Genomic DNA, 19059 nt, shown 5'->3' on the forward strand with positions numbered 1-19059 from the left:
CGGACACACCGTACAGGAGACCGGGGGCCATCAGAAGGTGAGTATAATGTTTTTTTCATTTTAATTCTTTTTTAACTACAGGTACTATGGTACCCAGGTCTGGAGGAGAGTCTCCTCTTCTCCAGACCCGGGTTCCATCCGCGAATTGAATCACTTAATATGCGCATGTATACATGTACTCATGCAGATATTATGCGATTCAATGCAAGTGAATGGCGGCGTTACGCCGCGTTTCCGCAAAATTAAAGGACGTGCAGCGAATTTTTCCGCAATGATTATCATTGGGGACCATTGCAGACCTTCTACCAAGCGTTTTTATATACATATAGATATTTGAGGTATGCAATACTTGGGGTAAGGCCGACAGCGCAGTTGTGGGGTGGTTATAATGCAGTCTATGTGCCATTCTTTTTTTGCCTGCGTGATGTTTGGTACGGTCATTATCATAGGTGTTTCTACATTAATGAAATGCACCTTATTAAAGTCAGGTCAGGCAGTCAAAACCGCAGGACCTAAGTGTGTTAACTGCGTCATGTCTGCGTCACACCTGCCCTGTCTGACCTTACCTTTAGGAGGAAAGAGAACAACATAACAAACGATGAGTGCCACAAACATCACTATAGTGACCAATCACTTACTGGGAGTCTAATTATGGGTAAGTAAAGGCAGCCATTATGTATTTTGTTGCCTTGGGAGACAGACCATTACTGCTATTTCTGCCATGTAAAAAATTTGCATCATTACAAGGAAATTGCATAATTATGATAAAAGGCCATAATGCCACTGACATATTTTATAAAATCAAAGCTGCGACAGTTTCCAACAATACCTGGAAATCTTCCTTTCTCTCACAAAGATAATTTCCTCCAGCATTAACATGGGGAACAAAGCAGGAGTAGGCTGCAGCTGAAATGTTACAGTTATATGAAAAAGTTTGGGCACCCCTATTAATCTTAAGCTTAATGTTTTTTAAAAATTGGTGTTTTTGCAACAGCTATTTCAGTTTGATATATGTAATAACTGTTGGACACAGTTATGTTTCTGCCTTGAAATGAGGTTTATTGTACTAACAGAAAATGTGCAATCTGCATTCAAACAAAATTTGACAGGTGCATAAGTATGGGCACCTCACCAGAAAAGTGACATTAATATTTAGTAGATCCTCCTTTTGCAAAAATAACAGCCTCTAGTCGCTTCCTGTAGCTTTTAATGAGTTCCTGGATCCTGGATGAAGGTATTTTTGACCATTCCTCTTTACAAAACAATTCCAGTTCAGTTAAGTTTGATGGTCGCCGAGCATGGACAGCCCTCTTCAAATGATCCCACAGATGTTCAATGATATTCAGGTCTGGGGACTGGGATGGCCATTCCAGAACATTGTAATTGTTCCTCTGCATGAATGCCTGAGTAGATTTGGAGCGGTGTTTTGGATCATTGTCTTGCTGAAAGATCCATCCCCTGCGTAACTTCAACTTTATCACTGATTCTTGAACATTATTGTCAAGAATCTGCTGATACTGAGTGGAATCCATGCGTCCCTCAACTTTAACAAGATTCCCGGTGCCGGCATTGGCCACACAGCCCCAAAGCATGATGGAACCTCCACCAAATTTTACTGTGGGTAGCAAGTGTTTTTCTTGGAATGCTGTGTTTTTTTGCCGCCATGCATAACGCCTTTTTGTATGACCAAACAACTCAATCTTGGTTTCATCAGTCCACAGGACCTTCTTCCAAAAAGAAATTGGCTTCTCCAAATGTGCTTTTGCATACCTCAGCCGACTCTGTGGCGTGCTTGCAGAAACGGCTTCTTTCGCATCACTCTCCCATACAGCTTCTCCTCGTGCAAAGTGCGTTGTATAGTTGACCGATGCACAGTGACACCATCTGCAGCAAGTTGATGCTGCAGCTATCTGGAGGTGGTCTGAGGATTGTCCTTGACTGATCTCACCATTCTTCTTCTCTGCCTTTCTGATGTTTTTCTTGGCCTGCCACTTCTGGCCTTAACAAGAACTGTCCCTGTGTTCTTCCATTTCCTTACTATGTTCCTCACAGTGGAAACTGACAGGTTAAATCTCTGAGACAGCTTTTTGTATCCTTCCCCTGAACAACTATGTTGAATAATCTTTGTTTTCAGATCATTTGACAGTTGTTTTGAGGAGCCCATGATGCCACTCTTCAGAGGAGATTCAAACAGGAGAACAACTTGCAAGTGGCCACTTTAAGTAGCTTTTCTCATGATTGCATACACCTGGCTCTGAAGTTCAAAGCTCAATGAGGTTACAAAACCAAAAAAGTGCTTTAGTAAGTCAGTAAAAAGTAGGTAGGAGTATTTAAAACAAGAAAATGATAAGGGTGCCCATACTTATGCACCTGTCAAATTTTGTTTGAATGCAGATTGCACATTTTCTGTTAGTACAATAAACCTCATTTCAAGGCAGAAACATTACTGTGTCCAACAGTTATTACATATATCAAACTGAAATAGCTGTTGCAAAAACACCAATTTTTATAAAACATTAAGCTTAAGATTAATAGGGGTGCTCAAACTTTTTCATATGACTGTATGTAAATCTCTGCTTGCTGTGAAAGGAAAAGTTAATATTCAGCGGCTGAAAACCTGTCCTGATCAGGAGTGACCTGGGTGAACAGCTTGTCATAAGAGAGTCTGGATACACTTAAAGAGAATCTGTCACCTATGTAATCTGAGAGCAGCTTGATGTAGGGGCAGAGACCCTGATTCCAGTGATGTATCACATGCTGGTCTGCATGCTGTCATTTTGATACAATCACAGTTTTCTCTGTTGCAGATCTAGCTGTGCTCAGAATACTGAGCTGTGTATAACCCCGCCCACACCACTGATTGGCTGCTTCTGTGTACACTGTGCACTGACATAAAGCTGCTAATCATTAATGGGGGCGGGGTTATGCAGAGCAGGAGGACTGAGAGGCACAAGACACCTAGTCCTGCAGTGATAATCTCCTGCTGATAAAATGCTTATTTTATTGAAACAGCAACACACAGCCTAATAAGTGACACATCATTGGAATCAGGCTCTTTTTCCCTACATTATGTTACTCTCAGATTACATAGAAAAAAAACTGCTGAAAAATTCCCTTTAAAGAGGATCTGTCACCAGATGTGGCAATATAATCTGTATACATAATTAAATAGATCACCTGATGTGAATGGTGTACTTACTTTGAAAATCTACCCAGAATGACTTTTTAATCGAAATTCAGAATGTTCAGTGCTTACCACTGGGACCCCAACCAATCATCAGCACAGGGCTCCCATGTTTTTGCTTTATTGGAGTGTTTTAATATATGAGCTCTCACTTTCTTTTACCCCTTAACAACCTGTGACTAGAATTTTGCTCACAGGTCACATGTGGGGTGTATGAAGTTGAGCCTACATTTTTAAAAATGTTTTAAAAATATTAAAAAAGATAGAAATTGCAGCCATCCTAGTCCTCCTATGGGGAGAACACCAATTTCAATATATAATGCAATAGATTTAAGAATACAGCAGTACAATAGACATTGAATAGAACGGTGGTGTGTATGGCTCCAATCCTAAGAGGGTATTTCAGAGCCTTGTTCTCTAGGTCAATAAGGTCTCAGGAGTTGGACCCTCAATGCAGGGGTGGGCACATCATTGCTGCAACTTGTGCAGTCGCACAGCGGCCTAAAAGGTAAGGGGGTCCATTTCTACCTACAAAGCAAAGGGTCCTTATAATGTTCTTGCACAGTGGTCCTCTTCTGCGTAGAGGTCTTAACATGCTGAGATGGAACACCCATCAGTAGGATCATTACTATTATTCGTCCAAAATAGTTTTTTTCATACTTCGAGAGCAATATGTTTAGAGTGAATCACAATGAAAAATTTTAGTGTCAAAAAGTCACTTGTCCAAAGTCAAGAGATTTCTGAAAGGCTTTGTTTGTAGCCATCTGACACTGCGATATGGATACAGGAGAAGAATGGATTGATCATGAGGTCTCCAGCATGACTGATGAAATTGTTTGTAATTATTTGCAGCATTTCTGTTTCTTCCTGAGTAATAAATCTGTCATAAGACGTACAACAAGCCTCCTGGTATACAGAAAAGGTCAGCCTTTTCGGTTCAGACCACAACACCAAAATGTCAGGCAATATGAATTGTGAGTCAAGTGGCTAACAAAATGTCTCAAAAGTCTACTGGCCGGGGCTGACAAATGTATTTATCCAGCAGCACATAAAATCAAATATATCAAGATAATGTTGGAAATTAACCCAGATTTTTGTGAGGAGCCATTTTGAATGAGTATGTTAACTCTTCAGAAACTTTTCAATAATATACGTATTTCTACACGCTCCCTCTTAGCATGCTGTGAGGCAGTGACCGGGATCGTATACGAGGAACGTTATATATCCCCCAGAATGTGTACAGAGACCTATTAAATCCATTGTAGTGCATTGCAGTCACAGACACACCTGCGGCTGCACTGCATGAATGAAGGTGAGCATTGACCTGGTCAGGCTATCTGGCTAAGGCAGATTAAGTAAAAACCCGGCAGGGCCTTCATTTCTTAGAGGAGGCTGCAGGAAGGCAGTGGGGCGGCCTCCTCCCTCCAACCCGGGTTTTCCAGTGGCTCTTGCCACAGGTCCTTTAAAAACCCTTCACTAAGGATGTGTGGTTCTATGTTGGAACCTGCTAGGAGCACAGCAGGAAAGCTCAGCAGGACTGTGTATAACTGAACCCACGCCTGGGAAGGCTCTACACCCGTCAGGCTATGAGCGGCCCAGCGCAGCCATTGCCCACGGCAACCGTTGTTTAAAGGCTCATGTTAACCCGGCTGCGAACCGGAGGACTGTCCTGTTTACCCGTGAGTTGCTGAATAAAGCTGTTTATGTTGGACTTGCTTGGGTCACTGCCTCAGTTACTGCACGGTGTGAACACCGCCGTCTTACAATGCATAACCTCTGTTCTAAACTGATAGACTTCTCCTATGGACCACAGATTTTGTGCTAGATCATACATGCTAAAAACTCTGGCCAGTGGGCCAAATATGGGCCGCAGGTCAATAATATTTGGCCCCCGATACCAGAACCACCACCCCTATGTGGGGCCCATTATTCTGTATGGAGGACTATGTGGGGCCCATTATTCTGTATGGAGGACTATGTGGGGCCCATTATACTGTCTGGAGGACTATGTGGAACCCATTATACTGTATGGAGGGAAATGTAGGGCCCATTATACTGTATGGAGAACTATGTGGGGCCCATTATACTGTATGGAGGACTATGTGGGGCCCATTATACTGTATACTGGTTGGCCTGTGACTTTGTCCAAGTTTTTCATTTTGGCCCTCTGTGTGTCTGAGTTTGTCATCCCTGTGCTAGATTTTCAATTGCTTCTGCTATGCTGGTGTGATCATCAGGTCCTATTGATGAAGCATCAGCAGTACAAATGCCTATGTACACTAAAAAGCACTCATTGAATGCTAAGTAGCCGATTACTAGAGATGGGTTATTGATACAGAGATTTATTCCAATTGCCATATTTTGAGTCTGTAGGGATTTCCACAGCTCTTATATGGCTTTTTGCTTTCCTTTGGATCAATACTGCAGAATAATTGATTGAACTGGTTGGATTTATGTTATTTCACAACCTTACTGTTACGATTCCACCACTCACAGGTTCCAATTGATGCTGTCACTGACAGCTCTGCCGCCTTATAGGATCGAGGGCTGGCTAAGCTGTCAGGATTGTGAGTGACAGCTCTACTACCCAATGTGAGGCTGAGGTGTGAGTGTTGTGATTGACAGCTCAGCCGTCCTACCTGGCTGGGCCTGTGGGATCTCCTCCAGCTGTCCTCCATTCTGGGTGATTATAGGGCTATTTATCACTCTGACAATGGTCAGATCTATGCTTAAGTGGTGTGTGTTTAATCTGTACTCTGAGTTATATTTTGATCTTCGTTGCTGACCTTGGATTTACCTTTAACCATCTGTTTGACTTACCCCTTTGTCTTGATCCGCTACCTTCCTGATACCCTGACCTCGGACTGTGACCTGATTACGCTTTTGTCTTTTCCCTTCGTCTACTACGAGCCCTCTTGGTACTGACCCTGGACCTTTTGACTGTCCTGCTTCACGACAAGTCCGTGGTTAGTGACTAGCATCACATTGAGTAGTGACTAGTGTCACACTGACTATGTGACTATGTTACAAGTGCCATTGCTCTTCAATTATTGTATGTGTAAAACAGGGACACCAAATCCAGAGTTTTGAAGTTTCAATTCACTGCACTTTTAGGAAAAAGTCTATCAGTTTTATAGCTGGCTTGGGGCACAAGAAACCTATCAAGAGATGACGCAGGCAGATTTGTCTTCTTCGAATTTAATACTTTACGAATAGATTTTATCTTCAGGCTTCATATAGAAATGTAGACTCTGCTTTAATAAAATGTGATTGACACTCTTAATCATGTTTTATATATTGAATTGATGTCCCCTTGGTCCCTACAAAAGATCAGGCTTTTACTGTTGTTTCACTTTTCAATAGCAAATGAAATATTTCTTTAAAACATGATATGAATACACGTCCAGGTCTTAACAATTCTTCTAACTACTCACACAGCCTATGTCTCGATTCTTAGATTCTGCCTACTTATTCAGATATGTTTTGGTTTTATCCCACAGCTGTGAAGACAGAAAAAACGAGTAGCCCATTGCAAATTATAGCATAAGTATATATTATTTCGGTTGAAAAAAAGACAGGTCCGTCAACCTCAATCTTTCTTGGTCAGTTGTACATGACTTATTATCAGATTATTTATAACTCACAATGCCATCTGCTATGAGAAAAACATCCAGCCCTTTTAACATGCTGATAAAGAACCTGCCATTACTATTTAGATGCCATTATCCCCTTTTATCCAGTTAATAAAAGTCTCCTGGTCCTTGGAATGTATAAATAATGTGCCAGTATACAGTACAGTATATAAGATCACCTCTGAAACCTTCCATCCAGTTTTATAATCTGTTTGCTCACTTTTGAACACTTTCCAACTTTCTAATATTCTTTTTAGAATATAGATCCCAAATTCCATGTGGCCTTACAAGGGATTTAAAGAGTAATATTATATTGGGCTCCCAGGTTTTTATCTATCTTTTCATACACACTAAAATCGTATTTGCTTTTGCAGCTGCTGCTTGGCATTGAGTACTGCTAAATTCACTTGTCCAGTAATCATCCATTTGAAACCGAACCAGTAAACAAAAAAACTAGTGTTACGCACAGGTCCGAGGTATCCCGGCCTCCGCTGCCTTCATCTGGAGCTGCGGCACTCTGTTGTGTTCCGTGTTGGGTTTTGCAAGTTGCCCAGTGTGGCTCAATGATCTCATCTCTCTAGTTCTATTTTTGGTCCACTAAGACACACACCTGTGTCTTGGGATTGAGACTCCAGACTTCTATGTTTGGTGTGCACCTTCTGGGCATAGTGTGCTTCAAGTTGCTTCCATCTCTGCTGGGTTTCACTTTATCTGTCTACTGCTCCTGACACTCCAGAGTCCTATGTTTGGTGTGCTTCACCAACTGTGCTTATTGTGCTTAAACTTGCATTCATCCCTGATAAATTCCACTTCATCTGGTCTACTGCTCCTGAAATTGCTGTTTGTCCTCAAGGAAGCTGCACCAATGCCCGGGGGTCCGTGTGCCCACCCGGACCTGAGGCTTAGTGAATCCACCTCAGCATGTGAGCCTAACAACTGGATCAGTTTAGAACTCATGGAAAACTGATACAATTCAAAATGCATCCATTCACATTGTCTTCAATGATTTAACAAATGGATCCAGGAGCAATCAATTTTTTTAACTTGACGATAAGTTGTGCCTTGTGAGGAAGGCAATCTCACTTCCTTTGGACAAAACTGACATTCAGAAGAAGTGAGAGCTGCTGCTGCTTTCTTATGTCCTCCATATGTCAGTTATGTAAGAAGGAAGGGAGAGTGATGCGGCCCATGAGTAAACACTGATTGGCTGCAGGGCTTACGTGACATAACAACGTCACGCAAGCCCTGGGAGAAATGAAGCAGACATCACTGGAACCAACATCTTTGGAGCGGTGACGGCACTGGAGGTGAATTCAGGCTGCTATTTTTATCCCATGGGGGAATATGGTAATTGAGAAGGGGTTGCCAGAGTACTGTAAGAAAAACACAAATTACATCCACATACTGTATATAATTTTCCTTCCCATTATTCATTATGAGAAAATCATTACTCAATTTTCCTCCTTATGCCCAGGATCTCCCCATATTAGAACCTCCAGTATCACATTTCACTTTCTGCAGATTAAAAGAGTTATTCCAGATATACTAAATTATCCCCAATCCATGGGATAGGGAATAATGTACTGATGGCTGGGTGTTCAACTTCTGGGCCCAGCCTGCAATCTCAAGAATGGGATATGAAGCTCACGAACCACAGAGCCCAGTCTTGAATTGAGCGGCTGTACATATGCTTGAACACAACTCCATTAATTGTCTATGGAACTGGCAGAGAATTTTTGGCAGTCCCATAAACGATGAATAGAACAAAGGTCAAGCATATGCATCTCTGCTGCATTCAAGACAGGGCTCTGCAGAGCCTGGACCCTGGGCTCCATAGCTCTGTTCTTGGGATTGTGGGGGGACTCAAAAATTGGACACCCAATGATCAGTAGGTTACTGCTATCTGAGGGATAAGGAATAATTTACTATTTTGGGAATAAACCTTTGAGAATCCATTCAGACTCAACAATGTGTACTAGCCAACAGAGGAGTCCAATGTGTAACGATGCAAAGGCAAAGTGGATCCAGTGAAGAAGAGAATTTCAATTGGCTGGAGGTGGCCCAGATTTTGATATGACTGCTGCTACATATAAAGTAGAAAAAAGTACTAGAAGAAAAATTAACATAAATCCTGCTATAAATAATTAAAAAGCAAAAGTGCATTTAAATAAAATAGGGTTCTTAGTAACACTGTTTTTGATCAAAAATAGCATGAAAGCTATCCCACCACGGCAAGGTAAATCCATTCGGGATAGTCCTACTCTGTCTAATATTAAAAACCTTACCATGTGTCCAAGTTGACTTCAGTGTGAGAATAAGGGCAGACAAAGAACTGGGTCCCAAACTGTGGACACCAGCCTAGGCAAGCTTTAAATTATTTATCCAGCTCTAGGAAGGGAGGCCAATATGTCTGAAGGAAGGGAGAGTGATGCGGCCCATGAGTAAACACTGACTGGCTGTAGGGCTTACATGACATAACAGCGTCAAGCAAGCCCCGGGAGAAATGGATCCGATGCTGCTTCTGATTTGGGTATTATGTAGAACTGTATTCTGGACTTTAGATTATTCAGATATTAGTAGACTGTATGAGAGTATCACTGAAGCCTCAGATGACATTATTATGCCATATGATGTATTGCTCAATATTTTTCTCCAGGGACCTTCACATTCCCTATCTCAGACCTGACAGTATTAAAATAAATGTCATAGCAGCTACACCAATCTAAAAAAAACTACTAAATTGCAATGATTATTCAGCAGAAACTATAAAACGCAGATAAGATTAGTCTTAAGTATAAAGTCGGCTGAAATGATTGTTTTCATGTTTTAGAAATTATTTGTGCTCAGCTGAAATGAAATCTTTCATTTAGCACATCACTGGTGTACAACCAAGCATATAAATCCTTTTCTCCATTTAACTCTCTTCAATTTATTCCTATTTTAATCCTTGGGGCACGAGCCGCTTCTAGAATATTCAGAAGATAAATGAGTTTTGTCAAGCTGTGGCCGGCATTATTGACAGCCAGGCTCACACTGGGCATTTGCTTTCATGGAAAATGCCAATATGAATGGCAAGTCAGGCATGTGAAAGATGTGGAGCAGCTTAAAGAGAAGCGGTCCCTATCTTCTCCAATAATAAATAATCTTTCGGGAGGGGAAAGAGACTAAATTAAACTCTAGACATCAACTTGTAATTGTTGTTTTTTGCTACATACTGTACCATTTATGTCCAACGGACTAGCCCACACAATATGTTGGGATGATCCACCACCGCTATTCTGGCAACTTAGTTGTCTGGGAAAAAAGATGTACTGGCTATATACATACAGAAGAGTGAAACTCAACACCTACGTACACAAATAAAGAGATTTATTGTGTTAAGAGTTAATGGGTTTCTCCAGGACTTTTTTTTACTAAGCAAAAAAGAAAAAGAATAAATAGGACCTGCATATATTTAGTATTAAATTAATGTGCAGACCCTATTTTTTTAATTTCTGTGTAGTACATATCAGGAGGTGTAGCCCCCTCCAGGGCTCAGCACCCTTATGAACCAATCATTCCCACATAAGGTTTTAATTGCGAGCTACGTCTGGTTTCCCTTTCACTCCCCATTGACATTAGGCTGTTTTGGCACATAGAAAGGTAAGACATATAGTGGATATGGACATCCATTTTAAAAGGTCACCTTGACGTGGTTGGATGTTTTTTGCGCTCTTTGATAAAAAAAAACGCTAAGTAGCTTTATGTTTTTAACGTTTGCAGCAATTTTGGATGGATAGTGTGATGCATCATGTCATATCTATATTTTTTTTAACTATGGGCTTAAAAACTAACTTCCTGCCTGTTCTTCCTGGAGCCGCACAGAGTGGTCATTGACTGCTCCTTTCGGCGATTCAGCTGCTCAACATCAACAGTGTAGCTCTTGTAGGCTGCTCTGTCAACGGGGTGTGACTGCTTGCTGACGTCATGCAGATTGACAGCCAGCTCCCCGCAGTTAGGCCATGGGGAGCCAGCCGTCAATCAGCATGTCAGCAGTCATGTCACATCAACAGAGCAGAGTGGAAAAGAAGCTGCTGCTCAGTTGACGTGACGTAAGCAGAAGCCACTAAATTGCCTGCAGAGCGGTCTGCGACAACTCTGTGCCGGAAGAGATCGACACCGGGCACAACAAGCAGGTAGCATCTACCTGCACGTTAGTTTTTATGCCCATAGTAAAAAAAAGTCTTGGATAAACCCTTTAACTTCTTATGCCGCAATCTCTTTCTTGTGTGTTAATTTAAGGAAGGCTACATCTATATGTAGCCAAACAGTAAAGCTATGTTCAAACGGAACCATGAAGTAGTCGTAGATCTACATTACGTGACTTATTATGGGATCCATCAGCTTAAGTTGTTATGTCCATTGATTGGGTGGGAACACTACAGGGGGTTCCTGAGTGAGGGATTCTATTTGTATAATAACAGTACATGTGGGCATCTATTATTTATTATGTGATGGCAGAAATTTTTTTAGATAGGTGCTTGTGCCCGAGTAAAAATTATACTTTTCTTTTTAGAGATCCGATGTCCTATCAGAAGAAATGTAGCATAGAAGTCACATGCAAATTAGGCAAATGCACTGGGGGGGTGTCAATGCAATTGCACGGCTTCTTCTCCTAAGCGCATTGATACGCCCCCAGTGCACTTCATGTCTGATTTGCATATTGCTTCAACACTAGATTTCTCATGATTGGCATAACGGAAGTCTACAAAAAAGGTATAATTGCTATTGGGGGACAGGCGCCTATACAGTCATACCACTACTTTCATATGCTAAAAAACTTGCTGACAGGTTACCTTTACTAACTTCTAAAAAAAAATACAGCAGAAAAGGTAGTAAAAGAAAAAACAACAATAATTACATCTACTGGGTCCCAGCCAATCAGTGATAACACTTCTGCAGTGCTCGTTTTCTATATTTACCAGTGGCCAGAATGTAACCACTGCAGACAATCAGTGGCTGTAGTAGTCATATAATATACTGGCAACACCACTCAGCACTGAGCCATGATGCCAGTAATATAGAACGTGACCAATGCGGCCACCAAATGCGCCACTGGAGCTAAACCTACACGCTTAATTGTAAAGTGCTGCGGAATATGTTGGCACTATATAAATAAAAATTAATATTATTATTACAGTAGATCACAGCTGTTTTTTATTTATTTATTTATTTATTTTTTTTGAGAAATTGGATAACCTCTTCAATAGTATGTTAATGGTAAGAATACTTTCATTTTTGCACCCCAGTAAATAAAAGGGGAGGAATGTGCCCAGAAGTAAAATTCGAGAGTCAGAAGGTCCAAGACATCTTAGGGTTTTTTTCTCGCTTAGTCTATATTTCTCAAGATTCCTAAGGCTATGGCCTTATATTGTGCTGCCTAATAAAAGACCATATTGAGAACATCCTAGGAAACACGTAACACAAATACTACTGCACCCAACTTACAAGTCAAAAAATAAATTTGTGCCAGGAGACCATGGTCGCTCAGTGCAATGTGTCTTATCTAGGATCCAACCTAGTGATGACAACAACCATTGTGCACCAACAGCTGACGGGATTAATTCTATGGATGAGAACCTCTTGTACAATACCATATAATAGCATAGTAGGAGTATTATTACTTTCACGAGAACATCCGGATTGTTGAAGCTGACGTCAACTGTGTAGGCAGCACAGAGCTCCATGTGAAGACATTTTGTTCGAACCGACCTCACTGTCCCCTAAGATCAATTACCTAATTTTATTATTTCCTTTGAGATATTCACTAAAGAGTTAACTATTTCATGAAATAGATAAATGACCTGGCCTACGAAGATGCTCGGTAAAATAACGGGGCAGCACCAGACTTCATTTGTTTGTACTCTTTCCTGTTCATTATTCAATTACATACACTCCCACACATCATCCATTATTCCTACGTAGTAAATAATGGAGTGTTCGTCCCTGCGAGTAGCTCTGCACTGAAGAGCACATGTGGGTGTCTTTTATGTTAATGTTAAGAGGATTGGAGATTCTCAATATATGAGTATGACGACCCAGTTACAAACATAATGACACAATTCAAAACAAGGTGTGATTAATACAGCGACCTTGGCTTCAAAATACAAGTGGTCGGTTCCAGAAGATTTGTCTTGTTAAAGGGGATATCCTGGACATTGGTTATTTTTTCCTACATAGCTAAGATCTTATAGGCAGGTACTTGCTAACTACCTGCCTGTTATAACCGGCGACGATCTCTGCTGGCTCACAGCGATCACGGACTGCTCCTGCCGGCGATCCTCCTGCTTCCATTCATGTCAGGTTAACAGAACACCTTCTTCTTTTCTAATCTGCTCTGTCGACAGGGGGCTGTCAAGCAGGCAGAGATCCTCGCCGGGCACAACAGGCAGGTAGTTAGCAAGTGTCTGCCTGTAAGTTCTCACATAATAGGAAAAAATAACCAAAGTCCCAGATAACCCCACAGAATGTCTTCTACCTACTCTCACGAACTACTGGACATTTCCTGTCCCTCTAGTTATAAAAGATCTGGAGTAAATACATTATTCATTAAGATAATACAATGCCTTCCTTACTCTGTTCTTACCCCTCTCTCTCTTACTCATTTACTTAGAAACTGATTATACTTTATCTGATATCTTATATATAAGTTGTGCATGTTTTATTTTAACCTGTCAGGTTAGTTATATAGATTCACTTCTATTCGTTTTTTTAGAGAAATATTAATCATTTCTACTAAATTTTTGTACTTATAAGTCATGTACTAATTACTTATATATAGTTTGAAATAGATTTATTGTAGACATTTTCAAGACTATTGTCAATATATATTGTAATTAGTGATGAGAGAGCATGCTCATTACTCAAGATTTACGAGCATGCTCGGGTGCTCCCCGTGTATCTTCAGCGGTGCTCAGTGTTATGTTTTAGTCACTCAGTGCTCATGATCTGCGACTGTTTGACAGCTTTAATACATGTGAGGAATGCCTGTTTCTTAGGTATTCCTCACATGTATTAAAGCTGTCAAACAGTCAAAAATCATGAGCACTGTGTAACTAAAACATAACACCGAGCACCGCTCAAGATACACGGGGAGCACCCAAGCATGCTCGCCAAAAGGGTTAACAGAACACACTCGCTCATCACTAATTGTAATCTGTATACAATGCTGGTCAGAAAACAATTTTGGGGAGTGTACACCTACTGGAGGTGGACACTCAGACCTAGTAGACTGCATCTGGGTATCCGTCTCCAGTAGGAATAAGGGAAGCAGTATGATACCGAGAGCAGCATGGTGTAAGGGAAGAGAAACTGATTCCAGCTATATATCACTTACTGGGCTACTTGCTGCAGTTTTGACGAAATCACAGTTTACTGACAGATCTACCAGTTGCTGAGAATCTACAATAATGCTGAGCTCTATATAACCCTGCCCACACCTCTGATCAACAGCTTTCTGTATACACTGTGTGTAGGCAGACATCTTCCAATCAGGGGTGGAGCAGGCTTTTACAGAGCTCAAGAAAATGGAGGACTATATGGCAGCAGGTTTACTAGTCCTCTAGTGATAATCTTCTGCTGATAAAAATAATTTTATCAAAACTACAGCAAGCAGCCCAGTAAGTGACATATCACTGGAATCAGTGATTATAGCTTTATGCTGCTCTCAAATTAAGTGAAAAAAAAGTTGGTGACAGATTCTCTGTAAACAGTAGCTTATAGTTGTTCAAAAATCATGTGGATGAATATAATGGACTAACTATCACATGACATTTGGGATCCTTTAGGCAACAACCTCCAGGACCCATATGTGACCCTAACCCCAGTACTCTCAATTACTCCCTTGGATGGAAATACACTTGGTATATTACACAGTAGTCAAATAAACACCATGGTGTCCACAATTTTGTATTTGTAACTAATCCACACAAATGTGGTTAAGTAAATGGACTTTGACTTTTTTCCAGTAGCAAACTTCAAAGAGGTTATCCAGGACTTTGTTGTTTTTCTGGCTTTGGGGCTAAGAACTTCTAGGCAGATAATTGCTAACTTCCTTCCTATTCTGCCCTGCAATAATCGGCTCCGGCTCAGGTGGTAATTATCCAGCTTCACTTCACCTCATATCCACAAAGCAGTTCTTTCTCTTACACTCTGCTTTGTTGAGGGAGCATCCCTGCTGATGTTGATTGACAGCTGGCTCAGCCTAACGCAAGGGAGCTGGCTATCAATCAGCATGACATGGACAGTGACGCCCTATCGACAAAGCGTAAGAGGAGAATCTGTCCTGACGAAGTGACGTCACCGGAAGCCGGAGAATCGCCAGCAGGTGCAGTCAGTGAATGTTCTGGGCTGGAACATAAAGTAGCAGGACGGAACATGCAGGTAATAAGGAACTACATGCTGGTAAGTTCTTAGCCCATAGCCAAAGTCCTGGATATCCCTTTTAAGTCTATTCTATAATCTTTGTCTCTGATCTGACTGCATTTCAACAAAAGATCCCCAAGTCGTAGAAGCAATTGTCATGCACAGCTACATCTGTTAAGAGTTTAGTGACAAGTCCTTGTTGAATAGGAGTTGTGTCCTTGTTTTCAGTTTCAGCCTTCACAGCTTCTATGATGACTAAAGAAAGTTCTGCTGAGTCACAAGCATGAAGTTTATACTAAAAAAACGCCTGAATCTATGGATGAGAATGGCTGTTATTCTAGTCTAGGTCACGGCCGTCACAATAGTCATCTGAGTCATTCATCTATTCATTGTGGCACTGCCAACTAGAGCATCATCCAACACAAAACTAACAAAGCGGGTGGCACAAGACGGAAGCCAGGGTCACAGGCGGTGACATATAATGGACTGTTTATACAATACGGAACCAAAGACGTAAGGACCAACTTGTCCCGGTAGTCATATTACTGGCACAAAAACGAGACTGAAGTGTTTGTAAATTGTGAATGTCTATTGTTATTATACGATATGTTATGGTTCTGTATCTTTAGTTAGGTTTTGTGATGAGGACACACTACAGAAGAAGATTGGCGATGATGAAGTTATTGGATGTAAGACTTGTAAAGGTTTGTAGAGCAGAAAAAATAGACAAAAAAATATCGAAAATATCCATCAGGGATCAAATATTTCTGACTTTTGAGGGTTCATGTTGAAAAAGTCACCATTAATTGTACCCCAAAAATTATACAAAACAGAAAACACTATAAAAAAAGAACAAAATTATACTTTCTATTCCAAAGGTAAATTACACAATTTAATACAAAAATGTAATCATGGTAAACATATAGACAACATTTGCCAAGCATACGTAGGCATGTACCTGAACTGGTTGATGCAGGGGACTTGCTACGCCGGGAAGGTCCTGGACTCTTGGTTGTACTCCTGCGTGGTATATTAGGAAGCTTGGTATATGATGTAGATTTCACAACCCGACATTCTGAAAGAAAAAAAATGCATCTTGAAATGTATTCTCTCTCTTTCTAAGGGGCCATTTAAGTGGTTATAAGGGGAAATTGATGTTAAATATAAGATGAAATGTCATGCACTAAAGGAAAAACACAAAATATATTTGTATAGTTTCATAGATTTATGGATGAAAGACACATGTTGATCCAGTGAAAGGCACAAACCCAATTGAGACAAATGTTAATTGCACCATAGTAATGGAAAATTCCCTCCTGACTCCACATACAGCAATCAGACTATTTCCCTGGATTAACGTTCCATCACAAAGTTTAGTACCCCTACCCTGGAATAATACCGGCACATACAGCAATCAGACTATTTCCCTGGATTAACGTCCCATCACAGAGTTTAGTACCCCTACCCTGGAATAATACCGGCACATACAGCAATCAGACTATTTCCCTGGATTAACGTCCCATCACAGAGTTTAGTACCCCTACCCTGGAATAATACCGGCACATACAGCAATCAGACTATTTCCCTGGATTAACGTCCCATCACAGAGTTTAGTACCCCTACCCTGGAATAATACAGGCGAACTCACTTAGTGAATTGACTATTACAACATAATGTGGCGGAGACATCTATAGAACAGAAGAGCTTCACAGAAGATGCAGTCATCAAGTAAACATGACATTTAGTATATTTAGAGCCTCTTGAATTTATTGACTGGTAAGGATGAGCGGACGTGTGGAAGTTGGAGTTCGTCGGGTTCGACCGAACTTTAGTCCAAAGTTCAGTTCGGATACCAGAACTGTTTCTCTCTTTAATAAATGACTGGTCTTATCTTAAAGGCTTATTCACATTTTCTTAGATGGGCAAAATTACAAAGTGTTTCTAAAAACAAGTACTTATTGTTTATGGCTGAACATGCTCAGTGCTTACAAGCTCTTTCCATTGGAGCTTGTAAGCACCGCAGTGAAGCAGGCAGGTCGCTGAAGCTCACTGTTAGCTCCCAATCCCGGTCGTCATCTCCTCTGATTCTGCAAAGACAAAGCAGCCTCATATTTATTTATTTTACTCACTTATATAGCGCCATTAATTCCACAGCACTTTACAGACATTATCATCACTGTCCCCATTGGGGCTCACAATCTAAATTCCCTATCAGTATGTCTTTGGAGTGTGGGAGGAAACCGGAGAACCAGGAGGAAACCCACGCAAACACGGGGAGAACATACACACTCATTGCAGATGTTGTCCTTGGTGGGATTTGAACTCAGGATCCCAGTGCTGCAAGGGAATTTAGATTGTGAGCCCCAATGGGGACAGTGTCCATAATGTCTGTAAAGAACTGTGGAATTAATGGCGCTATATAAGTGAGTAAAATAAATAAAATGAATAAATACATTTGAATAAGAATCCTACTAATACACCGTGTCGGACTGGGATGCCAAGGCCCAACCTGTAACCAACTGCAGGGCCCCACTTTTCAGCTACATGCAAATGTGACATTTTCCTGTTCTGTTGTGGGCCAGTCCAAGCCTGCTAATACATAATGATCAGCTGTATAGTCACTGAGCATTTTAGATTCTATTAACTTTATAAGCAGTAACCTGAAAAAAGTTACTTAATAATAATAACAATAATAACATTAATAATGGCAATATAGACCCACAAAACATAATTTTGCCTTGGCACATACAAAGCACAAGGGAAATTATGAAATGAAAAGGCCTTTAAATTGCAATATTATCTTGATTGCATTTTTATCTGATGATGGCTTCAAATTCTTTCGTCAATATCTGTAATCAAGTAAATCATAGTCCAGAGTATCTGCCCACTGCAGACTGTGATTTTATTCCCTAAAGAATGAATTAACATAAATTAATCAGAACATCTCAACTACAAAGTTATTTAATTATGAAACATTTTAATCTAAATCTGTAACCATGAGAGTAACAGAGCTGTCCTAATTTCTCTGAAGAGCGTTGACAGGATATAACTTTCAAAAAACTTTGCCCATTTGATAAAATATATCATCAGGACAGACCTTAGGGGTGCACGACCTATGAGGTATCAAAGGGTACATGACTATTTAAGTGTCAAGGAGGCACTAGTCTGACAACATCAAAATTCTTCCCCAAATTTGGGTCCTCCAAAAGGCCCTACATTTGTATAACTTTTCACCCCAGCAGTATGAGTGTCACTTCATCCTAAGGTAATAGAAGGAACCCACATCAATTAGCTGGCTAAAGAACTTGTATCATTTCTGTCAGTGAAGAATCCAGAATATCCATGAATTAAGGAAAATTCATTGATATTAATAGGTGGCATGTAATGCTTTACTTTCCCTGCGGAGGCACTGCAGTGAAACTGAACACTTGGTGCCAGGTTCCCCAACAGATTCCAGTTGATCACCAAAGTTTTCAGCAGCGGGACATCCCCAATCTCAGTTTATTTTTAGGATACAAATTTAACAAAAGAGGTTGTAGATCCAAGGTCAGGTGATCTCATTCCTGCCTGTCTCCTTCATTTCACATCTGCTAATATACAGGCAGAATAGTAAAATAGGTAGAACAGTTAATAAGATAAAATGCTGAAAACACAAGACTAAAAGAGCGAAATGCCTTTGAAGTGTACTGATGTCCGTACAACTCCAGGGAATCTGAACCCATCATCCATTTCACAATGCGGAACATCTAGTAAAGTTGCTTGATCTTCCGTATCAGAGGGGATGTTACAGAATAGCTGATGAAATGATTCATAAAATGCCGGGGATTATATGAATCACAT

General features: G+C 40.7%; 1 protein-coding gene across 4 annotated transcripts in view; it reads right to left on the bottom strand.

Moving 5' to 3' along the window:
* DCLK1 (doublecortin like kinase 1) overlaps positions 1-19059 on the bottom strand; it is a 422097-nt gene that overhangs the window by 178806 nt on the left and 224232 nt on the right. For all 4 annotated transcript variants that reach the window (XR_012268742.1, XM_073662543.1, XM_073662542.1 and 1 more), the window contains exon 5: positions 16178-16294. Coding sequence is in view for 3 of the 4 variants with exons in the window: in XM_073662543.1 (XP_073518644.1) it covers positions 16178-16294 (117 nt within the window). In the remaining variant the exon portion in view is untranslated. The remainder of the gene's footprint in view (positions 1-16177; positions 16295-19059) is intronic.

Source organism: Phyllobates terribilis, unplaced genomic scaffold (assembly GCF_046119375.1).
Source record: "Phyllobates terribilis strain yellow unplaced genomic scaffold, ASM4611937v1 Scaffold_2__4_contigs__length_985480577, whole genome shotgun sequence".
NCBI classification, from domain to species: Eukaryota; Metazoa; Chordata; class Amphibia; order Anura; family Dendrobatidae; genus Phyllobates; species Phyllobates terribilis.